Here is a 25,426-nt window from a genome sequence, read left to right on the forward strand (position 1 = left end):
TTGTGTTTTAAATTTTTTGTTGATTCACAGATTTAGATGAGTGCCAACTGCATGGCGTGTGTCCGAATGGAAACTGTATGAACACCATTGGCAGCTACAGGTGCATGTGTAAACCCGGCTTTGTCCCTGACCCCACGCTCACCACATGCATACGTAAGTCTACAATCTACCGTCTTTCACAGTTTCTTTCTCTCATCACTTTCTCATTATCACCCAAACTGAAAACATCCAACAGTGCAGAGTCAGACTGAGCAGCAGTCTTATATTGACAGAAATGAGTGTATTACATTTGCATGCTGGTCTCTGATGCACAGATTTGTTCATACAAAAGCTTTCTAATATACGTTTGATATTTTCCATCACTTAATGACACAAGACATGGGATATATACTTTCAATTATTTCCCCATGCCACCTGCTCCAAAGTACAAGCATAGGAAGGGCTGTGGGGAATGCTGCCAAAGCTTCAGTGTGTGTTTGATGATATGCATATGAATGTAGTGCATGAATAAAAGCATGGTGTTTATTGTATAATCAGATCCTCCTCAAGCATGTAGTGCGAGGCACAACATATAGCCAAATGCAATATATCTCATGTCTCTCATGCAAAAGGAACACAATCAGAGGATGAACAGAGAGAGTAAGAGGTAAAGGAGAGAGGGCTTAGAACAGAGAGAAGAGCTAGATAGAAAAGCAACTGCTCATACACAAGTGCAAAAGTGAAAAAGTGATCAATCTTGAACATTGATAAGTTAAGATAAGATAAATCAATTATCAATTTCCAGTGTGAGCATGTGTTCCTGTGTTCCCCTGGTTTTGCAGTGCTGCAATTTCCAATTTCCCATGTATGTACATGTGTATGTATAACCTCACGGATGAGGTTGTATGAAGATGAATAGACTGCTCCACAAAGAGGCATGCTTTGTAGACTGTTAAGAGGCAGGAGTACATGGTCCAGATATTTCTTGCTAACTGTGTGTTGACTGTGGCTGACAGCATGCTCCTGGAAGACTAGTGTGTTCACTGTTAATTTACCAGACACAGTAGTTTACCACCCAGCCAGTAGTTCGTACGTGACCAACTTTCCAGCACTGACCTTTTTTGAAAGACCATGTGGATGAACTTTGCTGTGCCACTTTCTGGTATAAGGCAATTAAAGCAGTATAGCCTGCTTTAATCTTGCCATACTCATACCTCATACAAGGGGTTAACCCCGGTGCCCCACACTCCTGTGGTCCTGTAACTCTTAGACTCCAGTTAGTACTTTCAGGTATTAGACCAAGGTGCGATGCATTTATCACAGTTAATTGAACACTGTTTGCGTCACTACCTTTAAGTTAAAATGCACTATTTGGTCAGCAGATCAGTCTTAAACATGCAGAGAAATAGCACAAATACCTTTCTCGCTGTGACAGCATAGCTTGAATGGTCACAGTAGCTCATGGCTTAGCTTGTTGTGAATATCTCCCACTATGCTTAAATGAATAAGCTAGGTAGTCCCTTTCCCCGACTGTTTGTGCTTGAGATTGACTTGTCCTATGACATGTCTTTTGCCTACATCTAAAGGGGAAAGGGTTTCAGATGTTATATGGTCTGACAAGCACTCTGGAGCATATGGAGGACCCAAGTCTGAGGTAGTTTTCTTTGGGTACTTGTCTTCATTTTTTTTCCACCATTTACCTAAATCCTGATGAGACACTCAATGACTACCTCAAAATGAAAAGCATACCCATAGCATGATGCTGCAACCACCATGCTATTTCTTGACAAACGTAGTGCACAGCATTAAGACCAAAGAGCTTAATTTTTGTCTCATCAAACCACAGAAACATTTTCCTCATGCTCTCACAGTCCTTTAAGTGCAGTTTGGCAAACTCCAGGCTGGCTGTCATCTGCCTTTTACTCAGGAGTGGCTCCGTCTACTCATTCTACTATAAAGGCCAGACTGGCAGAGTGCTGCAGGGATAGTTTTGCTTCTGGCAGGCTGTCACATTTCTCCAGACAAACCCTGCAGAGACAGGCCATTGATTTCTTGGTTAGCAGCCTGGCCGAGGCCCTCCTTGCCTATTTACTCATTTTGGCCAGATGGCCTACTATGAGGAAGAGTATTGGTGGTTTTAGACTTCTTTTATTTCACATTTATAGAGCTTACTTTTCTACTGAGAACTTTAAATGTTGGGGCTTTTAAAAAAAAGTCTTTCCCTATAACTTTGTCCTGACACAATTCCATGCTGGAGGTCTATGTCAAGTGTCTTTGACTTTGATCTGACATATACTGTGAACTGTGGGATATTATATAGATATTATATGAATGATTTTGACATGTGCCTTTCAAAATCACATTGAATGCACGATGGGACTGTAATGATAATCAAAGGAACCCAGACACATGAAAGGAATAGTTCAGCGTTTTAGGAAATATACTTATTTGCTTTCTTTCCTGATTGCCTTAGGGACCCTGTGACACCTCCAGTACCTGCCCATTCATGTTAGGGAAAATAGGTTCATTTTTGGTGATTCCTACCAGTGGCGTAAATTTCGACTTTTCAAATACGCATATTTTGTCATGCACATCTCACAGTGAACACAGCCAGACAGCAACGGAATACAGCCTCCAAGACTGATGGAGGCCAGTTTGATGACAGGGTATAAGACAGAGGTGCTTTTCTTGCTGAGTTTGGCTCCAGGTACCCCTGGGACATGTCAGACTGCACAACTATCCAAGCTAACTATCTAAGGGTGGCTATAGTTTGTAGCAGTTAGCAGTTAGCTTACAACCCCAATTTCAAAAAAGCTAGGATGCTGTGTAAAATTTGAATAAAAACAGAATGCAACCATTTGCAAATTAACTTTATTTACCGATAACAGTGACAAGTTAGCAACAAGTAAAGCTACCTCTCCATCAGGAAGCTCCGTAAATCACCAAGGTAGTGCATTTCCTGTCATCAAACTGCATCCATCTCAGAGGCTGACATTGACAAGGTATGTTGTCTTGGTTCATGTCAAGTTCTCATAACCAAGACATCTCAAACAATGTCAACTTTACATCAAAACTGACATAATTGTCCAAATGACACTTAATGATAACAGTCATACACATTCATAAAGACTCTTCATTGTTAATGACAGGTGTCATGTCCTGTTGTTACTGTGTCATGTCAGTCTTCAAGACATTGTTACCCATTTGAAAAATATCAATATCAATAATAATAATAATAATGTTCTTGAACACAACAGTTGAAAAATACTAAAGAAATCACAAAACTATGACGTACTTAACAATATTAATATATGGAACATATAAATAGTAAATTAAAAGGTATTTCTAAAATGTGCGAGGAGGAAAATGTGTGTATGGTGCATTTGTGTGTCCATTTCTTTCCATGCCAAGTGTTAGAAGGTGGAAGAACATGTTTTTTGTGAGGAGGATAATATTTGTGTTTGTTTGTCCCTTTTCTTGATGATGAGGTGGAGGAAGCGAATGTCCATGTCAATATCCTCTGCTTCCTCCTCTTTTCAGCCCTAAATGCAGCCCCCTTGGCTTTCTGAATCCTTCTTGGTAGCCTTCAGATTCATGTCAAGAAGGCTGAGGCTGTGGAGCACCTTCCAGTAGTTATGGAAGCTCTGCTGCATTCTTGTCTTTTCTGGTGCCTGTTGAGGAAACACAAACACAAAACACATATCGAGTATCTTGATTGAGGTTTAGTGCCCCACAATACAGACTGAGGCTTTAAAGTACGTCTTTGCTTACTTTTTCAACCCTGTGTGCAGACGAGTCCTTTGCCTCTGCCTGCTAATCATTGCCATTCAATTGCATAGAGCATAAAGCAGAGGTTTAATGGACTACATCAACAGGATGAGTGACTCAGAGAACTCACGTCCAGACACAACCGTACAGATGTCTGTAGAGTTGGGCTTCCTGGGCTACTCCATCTTTACTTAGGCTGGCTGCATGTCCCGGACCAGGTTTTTGGCTGGGTTCCTTCCAGCCATAAAAGCCACCCAGCTTGTTTGAACATCGGCACTGTGCCTCAAGGTCAAGTAAAGTCTCCAGTCTTCTTGTACTCCTCTGCCTCTAAATATATTTGGGCTGCCACAACGTCCTTATTCATATTGTGCTCACCAACATACAATACACAGAAAACAGACTGGCAGACACCCCAACTCTGTCAGATGAAACAGTTCCAATAAAGCTGCCTCATACTTACACAAATGACAAAGCTGGTGGAGCACTGACTACACAGCCAGGACCAAAATCATATTCTTCAGTACTCTGAGTGAGTGTCTATAAATGCAGGCAATGAATGCTGAGAAGTAGCCAGACAATTGGCAGCAGAGCTGGAGAGTCTGGTCAGCCTTCATTTTCTCTAATAGGAGGACATGACAAAAGACATAAAAACTGCTTCAGCACCTCGGAGAGAGAAACACACACACACACACACACACGCGCGCGCGCGCGCGCGCACACACACACACGCACACACACACACACACACACACACACACTATTTTGTATGGAGAGGACAGGGGTCCTGTGTGAACTTGTACATTTGGGAAACTCCCAGTCCATCCTTAATGGACTTCCCATGTTGACACATCCACAAGACTGACTCGTCCATAGGTAAGAATTGGAAATGGATTGTTTTGGCTACTGAGCGGACAGAGATTCAAGATTTTTCTTGTGGTCAGCTCCCTTTGCCTCTGCAGGGTCTGTCTGGACACAACCCAGGACATCTTGTTAACAGCTCTGACCACTGTTGTCAGCTGGGCCTGGGAGATGGCAGATGGGTGGCAGAGTCTCTTTCATGATATGAAGTATATATTATACTTTAGTTATTGGTAATCCTTCTTACTGATCACAGGTGGTTTGACCATCTGCAAAGGCACAAGCTTAGATTTTGTTGCTGTTTACATTAGCCTTATGTCATAGCCACTTAATTGATTAGGAAAGGTACTCTTACTTTTGGCTCTTCTCTGCATCATTGAGAAAAAGTCAGGAGCACAAATCCTTCTCTTCTTATACCATAAAGGAAATGAAGGATTTAAACCTGTTAACCCTGGACAGGGTATTACCAGCTGGTAGTCCCTGAGGTGTTTTGTGTGTAAGTAACATTGAACATTAAAGTAGAATCTTACCACACACACACAAGACACACACACACACACACACACACACACACACACACACACATATTAGGTTTTCATCATTTTTGGGGACATTACATAGACTTTCATTCATTTCCTGGAGACTTACCCTAACCCTAACCATAACCACTACATGCCTAACCCTAACCTTAACCTTAACCAAGTCTTCACCTTAAATCAACCATGCATGTAGGTCTTTAGTCTGCACAACAAAAGGGAAAATACAAGGTATGAAGAGTCATCTGTGGCTCCTCATGTCTCTCACAGTTGAAACTTGAATGGAAATGATCACATGAGCTGCACAAATCATGTTTCAAACATGTCCTGGTTGCATGTTAGTAGAGCTTACATAGAGCTGTAAAAGTCACAGGTTTCCTGAGTTTAGAGTGTCTTATTTGTCTTTTTTCAAATTTTGCACATTCTCTCAGAGCATGGTCCAGGGAGCCCAGATTTTGTGGGGTGGGTGGGGGCTGGAACAAGCCCAAATTACCAACTTCGTTCTATTCCATGTAGTAGAAAACTTTACCCACTGGTTTTACACCTTTGTATGAAAGTAGTTAGATAGATATTTTTGTGAATCTCTCTGAGTCCTGATTTTTTTAGTATGTTCTTACCACGACCAAATGGGTCACTTCCATCTTTGCACCCTGTAACATTCAAAATTCCTGTTTGCCACCCAAATTACATTTGAATAGGAAATATCCCAACTATACATACCTAAATCAACATGCCCATATGAAATACTACTGGGGTGGTCAAGTATCTTAAATGGACACTTGGAGATTTTCATATTAATTGAACATTAGTACAGGTGCCCCTCAGCAAGTGCCCCCTCACCCATGATCTCATTATACACCAATGACTGAATTTCCTGTCTAGCCGACTGGTGTAACAATATCAATATGCAGCTGAACATCAACAAAACTAAAGAACTTGTGGTAGACTTGCGTGAAAAACAGGGAGAACTACTACCACTGGTTATCAACAACCATGTGATCAAGAGAGTGGATCATTTCAGATTCCTCGGGATCTTCTCCTCCCTGAAATGGGAAGATAACATCGCAACCACACAGAAGAAAGCACACCAAAGGCTATTCTTGCAAGACAGCTGAGGAAATTTGGTGTCAAAGGTTACAATGTTACAGATGTGCTGTGCTCTGTCGCTCAGGAGGTAGAATGGAGGTCAGTAGTTTGATCCCTGGCCTCAGCATGTCAAAGTATTGTATTATACTGAACCCCAAATTGCTCCCAATCCTGTGTGCGTGTGAATGGATAATGCTTGTAATGAGCAGGTGGTTTAGCTGCTGTACAAATGTGCGTGTCAGTGGGTGAATGCAGACCTGTCCTGTAAAAGTGCTTTGAGTGCTAGAAAAGTGCTTTATAAATACAGACAATTTACTATTTAATAGAAAGTGTGCACACTGTCTCAATAACTGTATGTTTATTGTTGTTGAGGTTACCATATCAGCTGTAAAGTTGATAGGGCAATAAATTATTGATTATTGTATCTGAGTAGTAAAACATTTCTTAAATGGACTCTTGGAGTGGCAAATGTTTCCCAAATTTACATTTCAAAATGGTCATTTGGGACACCTTTGTTATCTGATAACTGAGTTTCCTGGTTGGACAGAGAGGAACTGGAGCTATATTTAATGGCACCACACAGCTCATTTGGACTGTAATGGATTTGGACAAACTTTGGCTAATTTAGGCAATGTAATTGTCCTGGTCTAAATTTGGCCTACCTGGGCCTAGTTGGGTCATTACAATACATTTGAAATAAAAATTGGCCTTTCTGGACTGAACTGGAGTCATGTACTGCAATTTGCCAAAAAAAAAAAAAAAAAAAAAAAAATGACCTCACTGGACATTAATGGGGTTATGCACTGCAGTGTGTCAAGTGCAGTGTCCGGATTCATATCACCCATCTGGACGATAATTGTTCCATTTGGCATAACTATGTCCCAAGTGTCACAAAGTTTCCCATCTGTACAGGAAGGGAAAGGGTGGCACACAGGAAAAGTCCCATTACCCAGAGTAAGATGAGAGGGCGGATATCAATCCCATGTCTATGCATTAACTGTGGAGCTTATTTTTGATCTTTTGGACAGGGTGAAACTAGCTGTTTGTTCCTGTTTCCAGGCTTTATGCAAATCTAGGCTTACCATGTCCTGACTCCAACTCTGTACTTAAGACACAGATATGAGAGTGGTGTCAATCTTCTCATCTCACTCTCAATAAGAAAGTGAATAAGCATATTTTTCAAATAAATGTTGAACTCTTCAATTATGACTGAAGCTACAGCTAATTGTCTCAATGCTATATGTGAAAGCGTGATACTTATAGGTAACAAGTACAGTAAATGTGAATATATTTGCATCAAAATGCACAAAATATCAAAGTGCATGAATACTTCACATATCCACCGTATGTGGGTTTGAGTGTGTGTCCATTTGCTTAACTTTGTTTATAATGAAGGGATTTGAGAGTCTGTTCTCTGTTCACCGATGCATCACGTAAACCATACAGTTAATTTTTAGCTGAATTAAAGCCTCAGAACAAGCTTCAGCCAACCTCATACAGCAGTCACTCCTGATATTTTAGCATTTGATTATTGTTAAAATAGGTCAAGTATTTAACCAGTAATTGATTTACTGGCAACACGGTAAACTTGAACTGAACGTAACTGCTCTCTTGGAGGTCATTATTTTACATGTAGTCCACCCAAAACACTTCCCAGTTGGCATTTTGTGACCATGTTGGATTATACCAAGGACTTCTTGCATGCCTTCATCTGAGCTAGTGCCTGACCTTGATAGTGCATGAAGGATTGGCATGAAAACAGATGTTTTTCCTTTAACATGTTGTCTGTGCTTTGTTGTGTTTGAATGTTTCTGTGTTTGGCTTTAATTGTTTAAATGATATTTGTGCCACAACAAAATGTGGTTGTCCATCGTCTCTTTGTGAAATATGTCTTTTTCTTTATGCACTTGTGTTGTTTTAGATTCACACTCACGGGCCACTTCATTGGGTAGAATCTAATGTGATCCAATACAGCAGCCCTCTCATTGATTCTGCCTTTAATAAGATAATAATCTTTGGTTTTGATTGATGCTGTCAAAAAAGTAATGATTTAACTACATGTTTTATTGAGGTTGTAATTTACAGTGGTGTTGGACTGGCCTACATTATATTTAGAGGGGTTCCAAATATTTTGTCCACCCCCTTTACATTATTATTAATCCTGAGTCCAGAAAAATGGGATGCTGTGTAAAACATAAATAAAAACACAATGCAATCATTTACAAATGAGCAGAGTTTACTAACAGCCCATGTGGTAATGTCCTCTATACAGTCATGTGTTTCACACAGTGCTCAACCTCGCTCCATCCTTTCTTGTGAACAACTGACCCTTTAGAGGATGCCCCTTTCGTACCTAATCATGATACTATCACGTGTTAACAATGAACCTGTTTACCTGTGGAATGTTCCAAACAGGTGTTTTTGTAGCATTCCGCAACTTTCCTAATCTTTTGCTAAACCTGTCCCAACATGTTTGAAATGTGTTGCTGTCTCAAATTCAAGATAACCAGATTTTTACAAAAATCAATGGACTCGATGAGTTAAACATGAAATATGCGTGCATGTGTGTGTGTCTCTGTGTGTTTGGGATTGGGGTTGTACATGTACATGAGGGGGCCAGAAAATGAGAAACACCTTACAATATAATGAGCCCCAGTACACCAGCACCACTTCCTACGACCTCAGGAACAAATGTAGAATTATAGTATCAACAAAAACTGAAAAATTATAAACTTTGGAAAAGTGGAATTCATGGCAGAGCTGTTGTATTGGATCACATTTGATTGTACAAGTGTACCTAATGAAGTTGCCAGTGAGTGTGTACTTAGGCTGTGTTCATGGCAGGAGTCTGTTCAAGCGAGAAGGGAAGGTTGCTTTGGTGAAGGGGACCTCTTTATTTCTCCACTCTCTGTCCTCTCTTTCCCCCATGTATGCGTCTCCTACACTCTGGTGCACCACTTCCTACGCCTCGCCCCTCCTCCTCTTTGTCCTCCTCCTATGCTCCTCTTCAGCCAGCACACCTGCCATCCAAGAGGAGAAGGGAGCTTGCTTCCGTTTGGTCAGCTCAGGGAGGCAGTGTTTGCACCCAGTGTCTGCCCAGCTGAGCAAACAGCTCTGCTGCTGCAGTGTGGGCAAAGCCTGGGGCCCTCGTTGCGACAAATGCCCCCTTCCAGGAACAGGTAAGGCCCCCAGCCATGTCAGACATTTATCCTGTCTCAATGAGAACTAAAAGCTTTCTGCCCAAAACTTTCTTTTCTCACTTGTATGAAGAGAACATTATGCCAAACACCATTCAGCGATCTTGCATTTCAGTTTGGCTTGCAAATCAGCAAAAGCTTGTGTATCAATGCAACTCATAGAGTCAAGGCACTCAGTTCTGCCCAGTGGGTCAGTGTACTGCAAGACTGCCCATTCTTGAAATTAACAAGCCACAAGAGTGAAGGAACTTTGCTCCAAATTTCTAGAGTGAATTACTTTTTTGGCATGCTGGAGGCTGCAGAGATGACAGTGTTGGTCTGTCATTCTGTCCATTGGTCCACCACTTTGATACTCTGATGGTTCCCTAACAAAAATCAGAAATTCAGAAATATTGTACAGACATTCATAGATCCAAAATGATGTTTCCTAAAGACTTTGGTGATCCTTAACGTTTCATATAAATTCACCACAGGGTTGAAATATTTTGATGATTGGATGGTTAGTTGTGAGAATTTGGTTCAGAAATTCATGTCCCCTTTTGGATGAATACAACCCTGATTCCAGAGAAGATGGGGCACTGTGTAAAACAAATAACACAGAATGTGATCATTTCTAAGTCCTTTTTGACATACACTCAGCTGAAAACAGTGTGACAGTATATTTAATGGTTTACTCTGATTTCTTTTTTTGACTCATCAAATACATTTTTGTATATATACAAAACACATCTCAAACAAGTTGGGACAAAGACTGGGAAAGTTGTGGAATGCTCGAAAATGGGGCGAACTTCACCACTGTGAAACACATGATTGTATAAAGGATATAACAAGCTTGTGAGCACTTCTTAAAACCATTGTCCACCTGTTATCAGCATGCTAACATTTAATTCCAAGTGCGGCTGATCCTCTTGAATTGCCACTATGGCTGTACACTTGAACTAGAAGCTAAACTGGTTGACATGTTCATCTATTGCTCTTTATGTTTGGTGACCTTGCCAATCCAAAGTCTCAGTGACAGGGTGACAACTGCACAACAATTTGAGACTTCCTAAACTGGACAAACCAGCTGTAAACATTGAGCTCTTAGTTAACTAAGTGATTTTTTTTATGTAGAAGTAGCTCCTGTAGAAAGGCATATAATGATTACAAAAGGCATTACAGTCTGTTATGTAGTTACATTTGCTGATAGGCAAAGCCACTTGAAATTGCTGTCTGTGTGAATGATTTTTGGTATGACAATTCCTTCATATGGGAAATGTTCTGTTAGAATACCAGAATACTGACAGAATCTATCAGTAAATATTCTGTGAATTTTAAAGTGAAAGTGAATTTGATTAAAATTACAAGAGGCACAATATAGAAAGAGTTACCTTCAGAATTAAGAGAAGGGTCTCACTACAGGATCTCTCTCATAATCATAATTCAAAATTTTTAAATTCAGGTTAATGTAGTGTTGAATAAAAATTCAGCTAAGACAGCATTATGTAATAATAACATTTCTGACATAGAAGTAGAAATCCATCAGGATTGTAAATGTATGCCAATTGGCTCTGGAATGCATTTCAGTTCTGAACAGCATTACAAAATATGAGTTAATACAATAAATTGTCCTTCAATGAAACCTTGAAACCTTTCTAGCAAATACAAACCGTTCTATTTCCACCACTGTGTATTACAACAGCAATTTCAGTTTATGCTTCAGAATTCTGAACTTCAATAAAAGAAATTACAAAAAAAAAGAAAGAAAGAAAGAAAGAAAGAAAGAAAGAAAGAAAGAAAGAAAGAAAGAAAGAAAGAAAAAATGAAAAAATGAAAAAGAAAACAGAAGATCCTACTGTATGTGTGTTCCGTTCTTTTACACCAGGTACTTTCTGTCTGCATGGGTCTCACAGCTTGGCTAAGTAGTGGCTTGTAGAGTTGCTTTAAGATAACATTAGCAAAACCTTTTGCAGTAGCTGTTATCACACTCATGTTTTCTACTTTCCTGTTTATTATTTTATTTCCATACAACTCTTCATGTTCTTACAATTTAGTCTGACAATTATTGGTACTTTAAAGCAGTTGTAGTTAGTAGCATCCATAAGATGGCTGCACATTTTAATGCATTTTAAATGGTTTAGTGGTGGCAGGCACATGTCACTTTTAAACCTGGGGCTGTACTACCAAGTAAGTTAGCCAGGCTCTCTTTGTGTGAGCTGGTTAGACAAAACCAGTCAAAGATAATGTACTGTATATCACAACTGTGATTATCAACCTTCTTTGTTAACCAGGTGTTTTCTTCATCAGGGACTGTGCGCATTCCTACAAAAAGGGGGCGTTTGATGCGTCATTCAACACTTATTCTTCCACACTCACCAATTATGTGCCACCTACTTCAAGAGGAACAGGTGGTGATAATGGAAGAATGTAAAACAATATAAATTACAGCAAAACCAACCCTGTTGCTTGCAGTAAGGCAACAGATTAATGCTGGCAGTTTAAACTTGATACAACATATTAAAACATTCTGCAGAAATTGCATTTAGGTCTGACAGTGTCCTCTATTGGAGGATACCTGGAAATTGCTTTAGTTTTTGGCCAAATCAAAATAAAATTAATTTTATTGATTGAATAATCAAATAATCTGTGACAATCACCAGTAGTTACCAATGACCAATTTTGTAATGGGGTTTCTATTAGCTGCAGTACCAGCAGTGTAAAATGGAAATTGTCAGAACCAAGCATAAAAGCATGTCTGTGTCTTCATCATTCTTTTACTGTGTGTATGATATGCTGTGTAAAATTTAAAGTGTTAATATTACTTGAAGCAAACAGTAAAAATATGACTTTTCTGCATCACCAGCTGAACGCATGTAGGTTCCAGCTGCTGTAATTACATGCCATTGTTCAGTGACATTACTAACATATGGCTCAGCAGGTTTGCATACATGTATAACATATTCCCTCATTGCTCATAGAGAATATTGTCCAGAAAAGAATTAGTCAAATGTGGCACTTTTTATAGCCGATCCAAATCCCCTCACCTATTACAACTCAGACATCAAAGAACTATTTCCACTTCTTGCCACTCCCCCAACCCTCCTAATTGAGCCCCCACCTGCACTCAGGATCTGTGAAGAGGATGTGTGTCAGCTCTTTCAGAAACAGATGATCAGGAAAGCACCAGGCCTAGACTGCGTGTCATCCTCCTGTCTGAATATCTGTGCTGACCAGTGGTGTTGGCTCACCTGAAAGACATGACAAGCCCTCTGCTGGACCCCCTACGATTTGCTTTCCAGGCAAATAGGAGGACACAGTCAAAATGGTACTGAACAACATCCTGCAACACCTCTACCATCCAGGGACACATACAAGGATCCTGTTTGTGGACTTCTGCTCTGCATTCAACACCATCATCCAAGAAATTGTTCACTCAAAACTGACCCAGCTCACTGTGACAGCCTCCACCTGTCAGTAGATCAAAAATGCCAAAATCACATCTAGCACACAACCATCAGCACTGGAGATCCCCAGGGATGTGTGATTTCCCCCCTGCTCTTCTCCCTCTCCACTAATGACTGCAACTCAGGAGACCCATCTGGTAAACTCCTGGGGCCATATCCACAAACTCACAAGCTCTCAGAGAGCTACAAACTTAGCTTTCAAATTTTTAAGCAAGGAGTCCTAGCTTGGGAGGTATTTAAGAAGATCCCCAGCACATCTCTGAGCAAGGAAGGGAGTGAAACTTTTATCTTAGTGAGAAGGGTCGGTTGACCCTGTTGCCATGTGTGACACATAGTTTTAAATATCCTCATTTAGAATTTGATGCCAGCTACACGTTTAAAGAAGGTTGGGACAGGGTCATGTTTACCACTCTATTGCATCACTTGTTCTTTTAATAACACTCTGTAAGCATTTGGGAACTGAGGAGACCAATTGCTATAGTTTTGAAAGTGGAATGTTTTCCCATTTTGCTTGATGTACAATTTGAGCTGCTCAGCAGTTCAGGGTCTCCTTTATTATATTTTACGTTTCATAATGCCCTAAACATTTTCAATGGGTGACCACTCAGGACTGCAAGCAGGCCAGTTTAGCACCCAGAGTCTTTTACTACAGAGCCATGCTGTTATAATACATGCAGAATGTGGTTTGGCATTGTCTTGCTGAAATAAGCAAGGCCTTCCCTGAAATTGACGTTGTCTCCTTGGCAGCATATGTTGCTCCAAAACCTGTATATATCATTCAGCATTATGATGCCCATGCCATGTGCACTAATGGACCCCCGTACCATCACAAATCAGTTTGCCGCTCATCCAAGAGGCTTCTTCAGTCTAACTTACTGACAGAAGCCTCTTGGATGAGATGCAAAACATCTTCTAGAACCTCAAGCAAGTCCAGTTGCCCTTGTTTTCTTGCTGAAAACAAATCTCTTTGTGGATTACGAAAAACAGCTGAGGGCCACTTTTATTTGGCTATGGGCCATGGCTTATGTTGGACCCTCAACGAGATGCTGCTGATATACTACCGGTCTGTGTTGGCCAAGGTAGTCTTTTACGCTGCTATGTGCTGGCCAAGAGACACTAGTAGGCTGAACAAGCTAGTTAGAGTGGTGATGCCGTCCAAGTTGGTTAGCTTCCCGAATTTCTTCCACCCCCTCCACAATGTCCTTGTCAAGAAGAGGACTGTCTTCAGCCAAAAACTTACAGCCTCAAGGCCCCACTGAGCAACACAGACGATCATTCCTGCTGGTGGTGATCTACCTATTCATCTCATCCCATCTTACAAATACATTTTCTGCAACTTCTGACACAATACAGTACATCTTTTTTAATGTATAACTTATAATTCAATCAGTTTTGCACACCTTACTGCAATTTGCACATTTGTAGTATGGGCTGTAATGAATTCTAATTATCATCATCGTTTTGAGGAAATCACTCCAAACAAATGCCTCAAGTGGGTGAAAGAACACATTTGCACACAAACAATTCTTAATGGGACAACCTAAAAGAATTTACTTTCAAGCCAGTGCAAAACAGCTAGAGGCACATAATCCACAAGGAGTTGTTGTGCTAGCCATTTATTGCAAAATATTTGTTTTACCAGTTTTATTTTTTGTTTGAATCTTGAGCCTCATTCATTAGGAAACTAAAATGTTTGGTTAATATACGCTTATCACAGAAATATCTCTGTTGGTACACACTGTATTTCATCAGAAAATTGACAAATAACGTTGCACTACAGAAATTTCAAAGATAGTAACGATAGTTTTTCACCCACAGAGCTCTGGCTACTTTATTTTTCGACTTTGAATTCTCATGAAACCCTTGGGAGCGAGGGGCAAAGTCTTCAACATTCTCAAGTTGACGCTGACTTTCAAATAAAGCTAGAATCATTTAGTATTGCTCAGACAGCACAAACAGAGGTTTCTGGTAGACGTCAAAAACAGGAACATTATCATCACATATGTTGCTTAGAAAATCACAGTTCTAATTTACTTTTGTTATACAGATAAATAAATGTGCACTGTAGATGTTCACTGTCCATAATTTAGCTCTTATTTTAGCTATTATTCTCTCTGATATCATGTGGGAGATGTGTAATTGGTAAACACTGTATCAGTTTCTAAGATGAGGCTACAAAATTTACTTCTAAAATATACTAGTGTACGAGTCGAGAAGTGGAAAAAATACAGCACTCTGTTTTTTCCTACCTTAATTTGTCAGGTCTATTTAAATTGTTGAGTGCACTCATGGAGACTGTGTCCTTGTGTCTTTATGAGGACTTTTTGATGGAAATGTCTTATATTGCTACTGAGATAAATTGCAAAACACTATTTGATGTGTTAGCTACTGTATCTACCTTAAACCACAATTTGAGCCGGTAAGTTAGAACATTCAGAGAATCTTTCCAGAAACTGTGCAGTGTTCCACAAGTGGTTTTGTTCTTGTACCAAACTGTTGGAGTTTGTTATGAACTCAAATGAATGTTTACTAGTTAAAAACATCATCAAAACCTATGCAGTAGGTGTGTAGACTATAATCTTAGAATAACTGTCACACCAGAAGTCTTTGTAATAATTACAGTTAGTGAAAATTAACAGTGTGCAATGAAAAGAATAATTTTTTGTACACATTTTCACTTGTATGATAAAGGACTTGTATTTTTTTTTTTTTTCTATTACGTAGCTAAGTTCAAAGAGATCTGTCCCGGTGGAATGGGCTACACTGTTCTACCAAATCCACCTGTCAATAAGCCAGTCACCGTTTACCAGGAGCCCATTGAACCACTACCACCCCAGCCCCTGCCAACACCAGAGAGACCAGTGGAGGCATTTGGGAAACCCGAAGAGGATATACCAGGTGAGTCTCTAACATGTTACATTACTGGTGCATGTTGGTTTCATGGTGATATGGATTGCACAGGTGAAAACTAGTTTAGCAAGAACTAGATGCTTGCCAACTGTTGAGTGTTTGGAATACTGGTCAATGAAATCAAATGACCAGTAGTAAATGTTGTGCAGTTTAATAAGATCAAAACAACTGCAGACGCATATTTATCAGTTATTGAGACACTTGCCCTAGTCAGAGTTGCAATGGCAACAGCATGACACAGGCAGCCAAAACATCTGTTACACAGTAACTTCTTCTAGCTCCTCCCACATATTCCCAAGAACTCCTATTCCAGCTGGGACATTTAGTCCTTCCAGTGTGCAGCAATGTCTTTCCCACAAGTCTGTCATGTCCAAAACATCTATAAAAGAAGGGAGTGAGGAAGCAGACCAGTTGCCTGACCAGTTGCATCAGACCATTTTCATGTCATGTTCATGTTCATAGAAAGGCTAAGTGTAATATTCTCTTCCTGGTTTAATAAGCTGTAGATGAGATGGGGATTTTGGTTTAGACTTTGAAAAACAATAATTTGTATTTGAGGAAATTAGAGCATAATAATTCAGAGCAGAGCAATATTTGATTTTATTGACATTATGCCATTTTTTGTTTTTCCATTCCCTATTTTGTCTCTTATCTTCCTCTCACTATCTCTTGCTTTAATAAAAAAACAAGTCAAAAAATTGTCATGATCAGTTCTCACAGCATGCTATTTCTAAAAGTTGAGAACATGCATACATATTTTTGAGGAGTTCATATGACGCCATTAACTTCTTCTTATGTGAAAGTGAATTTGATTTGATCTTATGACACATACCTAATCACCAAAGATATATTTCAGTTACGACAAAAATACCTTGAATCACAGCAACAAACTTTAATATCAACAGAGTAAGTGCAATGCACCTTTAATGCTTCACCACTCTATCCAGTATTACACTAACCAAAAGTGTTGCGGTTAGTGTTAGATAGCTGTTAGCATTAGCATTATATTAGTATATTGATACACCACTATCCAAAGCTAACAGTTTGCCTACTGATTAGTATTAGCTATTAGCATTAGTGATATTCTTAAAACATTGATACAGTGGTACAATATGTGCCAAGTATGTTGGAAATATTAGACAACCTCGGCCATCATCATAATGTGTTACATCATCACATCATAACATCAACATCATAACCCTGGTTGGTTTTTATGAAAAGTATCTGAACTTCAACAGCAAGTATAATGTGGTCTCTCCTCACAGTGGCTAGCAAAAAGCTAGCCACTGTGTATTAGCTTGACAGAGGCTGTCCCTTTCATGTTCATGCTGATAAAAGAACAGCTTAGCATTGATATACTTATGCAACCCGTTTTCATTCCCCCTTGGTGTGTTATACAAGGTACTCTTTAGCCTCTGTGTGAGACACGCCCAGCTTTCAACTAACTCCAATGTAATCCCATCCGTGGCAATACTCTAAGGCTGCTAACTGTAACGAACTTATCAACTGCAGGTAATTCTTGGTCTTCTGTTACTGGGGCAGTCCTCATGAGTGCTAGTTTCATCATAGCATTTGATGGTTTTTGTGATTGCAATTGAAGATACATTCAATGTTCTTGAAATTTTCCAGATTGACTGATTCCATGTCTCAAAGTAATGATGGGCTGTGGCTTCTCTTTACTTCTTTGAGCTGTTGTTCAGTAGTCCATAATATGGATTACTATAGTTCTCGAATAACCCTAACCCATCCCTTACTGTACCCCAACACTATCTCAGCACAACACAACTGATGGTCTCAAATGCATTAGGAAGGCAAAAAAATCCAAAAAGTAAACTTTTGACAAGGCACACCTGTTAACTGAAAACCCTTTCCACGTGACTACCTCATGAAGCTGGTTAAGCCAATAATGTGCAAAGCTGTCATCAAGGCAAGCAATGGCTATTTTGAAGAATCTAATCTGTCTTCACTGTGGGATGAACAGAAATCTCACTTTTGCAAATTACAGCTCCAAAGTGACAGTAAGAAACCCTGATTTAGGATCCCTCTTGCATGTGATTCAGAACCCAGATCTAAAAGAAACCTCCCTCGTGTGACATTTGTTTGTAGAGGACAAGGATTAAAGTGCTTTGGCTCACTTTACATTCCCTTCAAACACAGTCCAGCCCACAGCCTTTCAGAAGAGGGAGGACGGCAGGGGAATAAACCTGGCTGAGAGGGGGAGAGGAGCTTCACCTGCTCCTGTTATTACTCAAGACATGCTTGACAGCCACCAAGGGAATGAGGAACTTAGCCACATCTTAGCCAAAGCCAGACTTTGAGTCCATATTACTGTGAATCTTCTCTGCAGCAGAGGAGTTTTCCAGGCATGTAGACAGGCTTCAAAAAACAAAAAAACAAGCAAACAAACAAACAAACAAACAAACAAACAAATGCGACAAAAATCCTCCACCCAAAACCTCTGTGCTTGGATACCGCCAGATCGTAGTATGGCGCCTGGCAGCGGTACTTATTGAGAGGGGGATTATATCCAGCATGTTATATTTGAGACCTAAGAATGTGGTCTGCAATGTTTATGACCTTTTTACAACATGGAAACCTGGGTTTGTGAATTATTATATGGCATTTAGTAGAGGGATCACTGAAATAAAGGTCTGGTATTTATGCAATTAAGGTGTTTCGCATAGTTGAGATGACTGTGTCTCTGAATTTCATCTTATGATTATGTAAGGCTGTAAAGCGTGTGGGTTTTTCTTGTGACCACGTAAAAATTTTATATTCATTCATTTTATAACTCTAACCTGCAGACATAAACTGTTCAGATTTGTTTGGGATTGATTTTTTGGGAACTCTCCACACAAGAACTGTTAAAGTTAACCATAACAGTAAAATTCGTAAGTGTACCCTCATTGGGATAAATGGAATTGACAAATAAATAGAAACATCGGTCAGTAACCTTGAAACCCAAATACCACACATAGTTACCTACGGTATATTTTGTTCCAAACTTACATTTAAAATGTTTTGTTTCTTTTTTCTGTGGTCAGTAGCAACAACTGCACCAGATCAGGTAGGTTGGGAGCTTTAAAGAGTGAAAATGTAAAAGCAGTTTGCATGCACAGAGAAACTCCTCTCACCTGTGAGGAGTGGCAGAATCACCTTTGCATGAAGTCAGCAATGTTGATGCATGTTTTAGAGCTGGTCGGCACTGAGCAGTGTGTAAATGTGCATATGCACTGAAAGCAGAAGTACCAAACATAGCTAAAATCCCTGATGCTGTTCCAAAAAATCCATACAGAAGTTAATGCAGAAGCGGTAGCATTTTCTGCTTTCTGGCTTGCTCGCTGGGCTGTTTATTTTTGCTCTGTTTTTAAACTGCAGTCAGTTGCCATGCAAGCTGAATGCTAATCTGCCTCCCAGCACAATATCTGTGTTGCATGACAGAAGCAGTGTGCAAAGCTGAAATTATTACATTTGGACGGAATGAAATGCATACAGCGCATTGTTGAACTTTTCCCTTTGTATCATTGTCTGTGTCTTGTCATTGAAGGAGCTGGTAGTTCCTGGTGTTAGTAATAGGCCAGTAGTTGAACCTATCCTACCGCAGCTATCTCCGGGTGTATCCACTGTCAAGATCGAGGCAGCCTACCCAGGTGTCTGCTTCACTACCATTTAAATTTTGTGGTACTGTGGGCAGTTTAGGACATCTCAGACATAGCTTGTCAAGCTCAGAGCACTTTGTCAGCCTCAACTGTACTCATGTTCAACTTTAGTACAAGTATAGCATGGTCTAGCGGTATCGTAATGCTAATGTTAGAATGCTAATATTACCACACTTATGATTCTGGCTAAAATGTATAGACGTGAGAAAATACAGCTAAGAACAACAAAGTGCAGTTCGGACTGCTGTAAGTACAGCTGAGTCTGCTGCTGACAAGATGAGTCTGATGTCTTAAAAAGGCCAACGGACTGTGATCTTTTGATGCTTGTATTAGTAGAAATAGATATTTATATACTCTATTAATGTGCGCAACTTGCACTAATGTACTGATGTTAACACCTGATTTTAGATTAGATGTGACTTCAAATTCCCATTTTCCTCTGAGTCGGAAAGTGACAGTTAACAATTTCACACAGCAGGCAGTATTCATGGGTTGTTGATTTATTTTCTTATTAGCTTGTAATTATGATGGTAATAAGTTAAGGTTTACCTGTTACAAAACATAATGCCTGTTTCTCTACCAAACCAACATGGTATCTGTAGATTTATCAGCTGTATGTTCATGATGCCATCTTTTGTCAAACTTCATCCTGAAAGTGTCCCCTTGAGACATTGAGATGTGGAGACCAATAAGGTCATTGGAGTGAACGTTTATAGAACCATGCTGTTTGGTTGTGACATGTGAAAGCATGTACCTCAGCAACAGTGTTTAGGCATGCTATGGCATCAAATGATAATCAGCTGATTAAAGGTCTAATCTGTGCCAAAAACCAACTTCCTCTACTGTTGGTCCTGCACCAATGATCTGTCTCATACAAAGCAGGTTAAATCCTTGCCTTCATTCACGATAACTGTTAGGTGTGTTACAAAGGACAGTCTTCTGCAGTTGTAGAATCAACCACATAGAGGTATAACATACAATAGTCAGTGTTTCCCATCTGCACAGGACTAATGTACACTCTTTTGCATAGCCTGAATTATTAGCCTGAATGAGTCTGTTCATTCTCCTGTGACCTCTGTCATTATCAACATGTTTTCATTCATAAAATTGCTGCAGACTGAATGATTTTGCCATGCTATCAACAGAGCCTAAGGCTGGCAAAGTCATTTTGGCCGTTTCTCTGTTCAAGATATTTATACAGAGGAAGATGTCTCAGCCACTAGTTGCCTGTCACAAAACAAACAAAACAGACAAAACAGCAGATGAGATCTTAGGACTGTCAGCAATTAAAAATGAAAATACCATGAATCATCCTCATTTGCTGATAGTAGCTTTAGAGGTTTACCTCAATTAAGTTTCACAGGTAACATCATTAACAAAAAAAAGTTGAGCCATTCCAAACTGCATAAGTACAGCTGAATAATGACAAATTCTGTGTAGTTTGGGTAAAATGAGGATGAATCTCTCATCACCATCTGGTCTCTACTCAGAAGATAATACAGACAGGTTTGCAAAATAAGAAAGGAGGACCGCCTTTTTGAGTAAAATGCTTGCCTGGAATTACTAAAATTGATTCTATGTAAGACCTTAAATGATGAAGAGTTGACCCATTTTAACACTCTGCGGTAGTCATCTGTTGTTCAAGAGGCTCTCATATAGGGATATTAGCTTTAGATATTAGCCTTTTTGAGCTGGGGGACAGTTGTATCCAGAAATGACCCAAAATCCTCAAAGAGTGAGATAATTGTTAATGTGCAGAATTCAGGGTCACTTAAGTACATTAGCTTATATCTCCACTTAAAGTTGAGTTTTAAAAAGTAATGAGAGATAAACCACTCACTGTTTCCAAGGCAGGTTCTAAGGCGAGCTGAGCTGCCAGTTTATTTATGGTGCAATGGGCAAATACAGCTGGGTATTGTCTACTTAAGTGAAAATGTATATTATAGTTTATTTAAGCCAAAAATATGGCAAGTATGGTAAACTGCCTTCTTAGAGCATTCTGTGAAAAAATATGTTTAATTCATTGAATATAAACTAAATGGAATTAATGTATATTCTTGTGTGTTTTTTGATTTGGTAGAGGTTGTTGAGAGGAGCTCTCCCCCTGCTCCAGTGGAAATCCTTCCGTCAAATGCAGGCCAGGACATCGCTCCCACACAGTCAGCTGGTAAGACTAAAACATTCTTTTCTTATTCCTTTCTCCTTTTTCTGTTGTGGTCTGTTCTGATCTATTCATGAACAGGTGAAGTACAGCTGACAGGTTGCAAATAGAACTGTCCCAGGTAAGTGTCTGACCCCATGCAGCACCAGTTCAGTAGTCTGGAAAATGTCCTAATTCCTTTCCCCTCTATTCCCTCAAAACTCAAACGCATATTTATGTCTCAAAGTCTCAAAGCCAAAATGCTCCTGTGGCTGGACCTGTAGATTCTGGGTAAAGCAGCACACACTGATAAATACAACTGGAGTTTCTATCGTAGTATGATAAGTATAAATAAGTATTTGACACAGCAGCACGTCAGAGCATGCTTAACTCAAGAGGGAATATGACTGCTTGAACTTTAAGTAAATTAAAGTAGTATTTACAGTAAGCTGAAGACATACAGCTTGCACAGTATCGAGAAGACATGATCATTCATTTGGGAGATTGTCTTCGTGAGCTGCTGTGGAGGAATCATTAAGGAGAACAAGGCAACTGGTTGACTTTGTTAAAATGTTGGTCTAAAGTCAATAAATGACACCAATGAATCATTTGAATGTAATTAGATTTTGTTCAGTTAATTGCTTTGGAGTCACCCTCCCTGCAGTCAGTTCCTTTTTTTGTGGTACACGTTTTGAAGTTGTGGTGCTTTTATATTAAGCAGTTAACTTGTGGTATGTTAATGGTATGCTGACCGGATTCCAGCAAGTTGGGACGCTGTGTAAAACATGAACAAAACAGAATGCGTTAACTTGTTAATCCTTTTTGACATATTGAAAACAGTACAAAGACAACATATTAAATGTTTTACCTCATCGATGTCATTGATTTTGGTAAATATATACTTATTCTGAATCTGATGCAGCAACATGTTTCAAGCAAGTTGGGACAGGAGCAACGAAAAACAGGGAAAGTTGTGGAATTCTCCAAAAACACCTGTTTGGAACATTCCACAGGTAAACAGGTTCATTGGTAACAGGTGATAGTATCATGATTGGGTGTGAAAGGGGCATCCTGGAAAGGCTCAATCGTTCACAAGCAAGGATGGAGCAAAGTTGATTGCATTGTGTTTTTATTTATGTTTTACACAGTGTCCAAACTTTGGAATCTGGGTTGTAGTATTTTGTGGGAACCATTATTAATTGTCAAACTACTGTTGTGTTAATACTCTGCTCTTTCCCTCCCCCCCGCTGTATCTCTCTCCTCTCCCTCTCCCTCTTCTGGCCCAGAGGTGGATGAGTGCCAGATCAACCCTTACATTTGTGGCCAGGGGATTTGTTACAACACAGCTGAGGGTTACACTTGCCACTGTGATGACGGATACCGCCTGGATGATGCCCAAACCACCTGTATAGGTGAGGAATCCAATGGTCACAGTCGGTTATTGAGGTCAGTGTCTGCATGTTGGCCTGGCTTTGTGTGCAGGGGGGAAGCACAGGACTGTGATTTCACCTGAAGCTCAGAGATAAACAGATATGTGTAATGAAGTTTAGTCTGTGGACAAAATATATGTGTTAGCCTGGTGACAGACTGGTGACCTGAACTTTGCCTGCATGAAGTGGCTAAATATTGTAAACTGATGTTGGCCTACGCTGTGTGCTCTGGTATGTCTGTCCAGATGTTGATGAGTGTTTGGAAAGCGCATCTTTGTGCTTTGGTGGTCGCTGCAAGAACACAGACGGCAGTTTCCTGTGTGTGTGTCAGCGGGGATTCATCGTTGATCAAGAGGGAACCAGTTGTGTTGGTAAGTAGTCATAACTCACACACATGTAACTTCCTGTAACACACAACAGTCGTGAATTTGATCATTAGATACTCATCTTTCTTGTTCATCTAAAACAGATGAGAGCTAGATGTCCTTGATTAGTCAGAAGTTTTATGTATTATATATTCTATTGGTGTGGTGCCATTTCATGAAATCACCACATGATAAGTTGAGCACATTAAACACACATTACCAGAGTAATTCATACACGTTGGCTTCAACAGGAAATGCTTCAGACTGAAAGTCTAAAGCCTTGCCACTAGTGTCCCTACTGCGTCCATTGTTCATTACACTCTACACTTACATATTTTAACTTAGTCAAAAGAAATAAGAAAAGAGAAAATAAATAGGGTTCCATTTAGGAGTGGCCAAATTCAGGCTCACCTCTGCTGTCAGCCCTGCAACATATGAACGAACATATTAACCTAACAACAGCAGCAGTGTACTGAATATAATTACAACAAACATAACTATTGTCATTATTATCCTTATTTTCATAATTGAGATGAAAAAAATGGGCTAAAAAATATTGACCTAAGGGTGGTATTAAAAGAAATACAATACTACACAGACCCTAGCTGTTGCTAGGTAGCCACATGCACCGACCATGAGGATAGAGTGCGGAGTTTGTCTGTGCTACTTCACACTTCACACTGATCTGAAAACAGCAAGTCGGGTACTTTCTGTCATTCTTTTCTAGACTGCTCAGAAAAATGTGGATTTTTTTACTCAACTTTTAATATTTTGAACTTGTATGGATCTGTTTTGCCTTAATTCGTCAAGTTGAGAATTTCCATATGCTCGAGCCCACTCTCGTCTTTGCATTGACTTTCTGTGCAATGAAAAGTGTGAATTTGCAGAGGTGCACTATGTATGTTATGCACAACCACAGCCTCTGGCACTGGTCAACACTTGGTCACACATAAGCTCTGCACTCTAACAAGTGTATTCTAATAGACTTAGAAGTCAGTGGAATTTTGGACTAGACCAGTGACCACATTGTTACCAGCGTCTGCACCACCCTCCTCCCTGCTTCATCCCCGTTATTGGGATATAAATATGAGGCACTCTGTCATTACGTGGTTTCCTGCCATTTCAACACAGCTTTCCCCACCCACCAAAATGATACTGAATTAGGGCTGTGAGGGCAAACAGGCCTGATGGTTATTTCCCCAGAGCTGCAATAAAATCCCTTCTCCTCAGCTGCAGAGGATGAGGGATCAGATTATGACTTCTTTAAGAGGCTTATATGGATGTGGATATGCAACCATATCTATTAATAAGATTAATACAAAAACAGGCTGGAGTTTTTTTTAGACATAGTTTGGAATCCTAAAAAAGACTCATTACACCGTGGTGCAAAGTCAACCAGCCAGACTTTCCTACCATACATGTTTGACTCTTGAACTTGTCTGCTCTGGTGCTATTATTATTTAGAGTTAAAGTACTTAATTTTAAAAGGCTGAAAACCACCATTCAGTCAAATTTTCTGGTTTATCAGCTATAACACACCAGACAGTTGATATGCAATAAAAAGATTCACTGCATTCATACATCCAAAGGAAGCTTTGACATTCTGCAACATATCACATGGTCTGGCTCTCTAAAAACATCAAAAAAACTGTAATGAGACTATGGGAAAATGTTCTATCCCTCGATTAAACCTGCAACAACGTGAAAACAGTGGAAAAACAGCGCTATGAGAATGTTAACAGTGAACCAGAACAGCAGAGTTGTGAGTGAGCTGAAAGTACAAAACACCATAAAGCAGAGGGGAGCTGCACATCCAGCTGATAAATGTCTGTAGGTTCATTTTTCCCTAACCTTAAATCATCTTACTTGAGAAAGCGGTCCTGTGGATTCCTTTTTTGTGGATGTGGATGTTAACAAGGGGATTATTGAGAGTGTCAAGCCAAGCTCCATTGTGTGGAAACCTACACCCACTGTAACCCTAAACTGCTTACTTGAGTATAGTTAAACAGCTTGTTCCACTGTCCTCAGATGGCCAAGAAAAAAGCAACAAATGCA

General features: G+C 39.8%; 1 protein-coding gene across 1 annotated transcript in view; it reads left to right on the top strand.

The window, feature by feature from the left end:
- The window catches only part of ltbp1 (latent transforming growth factor beta binding protein 1), a 138,689-nt gene that overhangs the window by 90,848 nt on the left and 22,415 nt on the right, over positions 1–25,426 (top strand). Inside the window, 8 exon segments of the mRNA XM_076743220.1 lie at positions 31–153; positions 9,239–9,406; positions 15,592–15,765; positions 18,822–18,844; positions 19,325–19,427; positions 21,517–21,603; positions 22,863–22,988; positions 23,252–23,377. Coding sequence (XP_076599335.1) covers positions 31–153; positions 9,239–9,406; positions 15,592–15,765; positions 18,822–18,844; positions 19,325–19,427; positions 21,517–21,603; positions 22,863–22,988; positions 23,252–23,377 — 930 coding nt within the window.

The sequence above is a fragment of the Chaetodon auriga genome, chromosome 11, assembly GCF_051107435.1.
Source record: "Chaetodon auriga isolate fChaAug3 chromosome 11, fChaAug3.hap1, whole genome shotgun sequence".
NCBI classification, from domain to species: Eukaryota; Metazoa; Chordata; class Actinopteri; order Chaetodontiformes; family Chaetodontidae; genus Chaetodon; species Chaetodon auriga.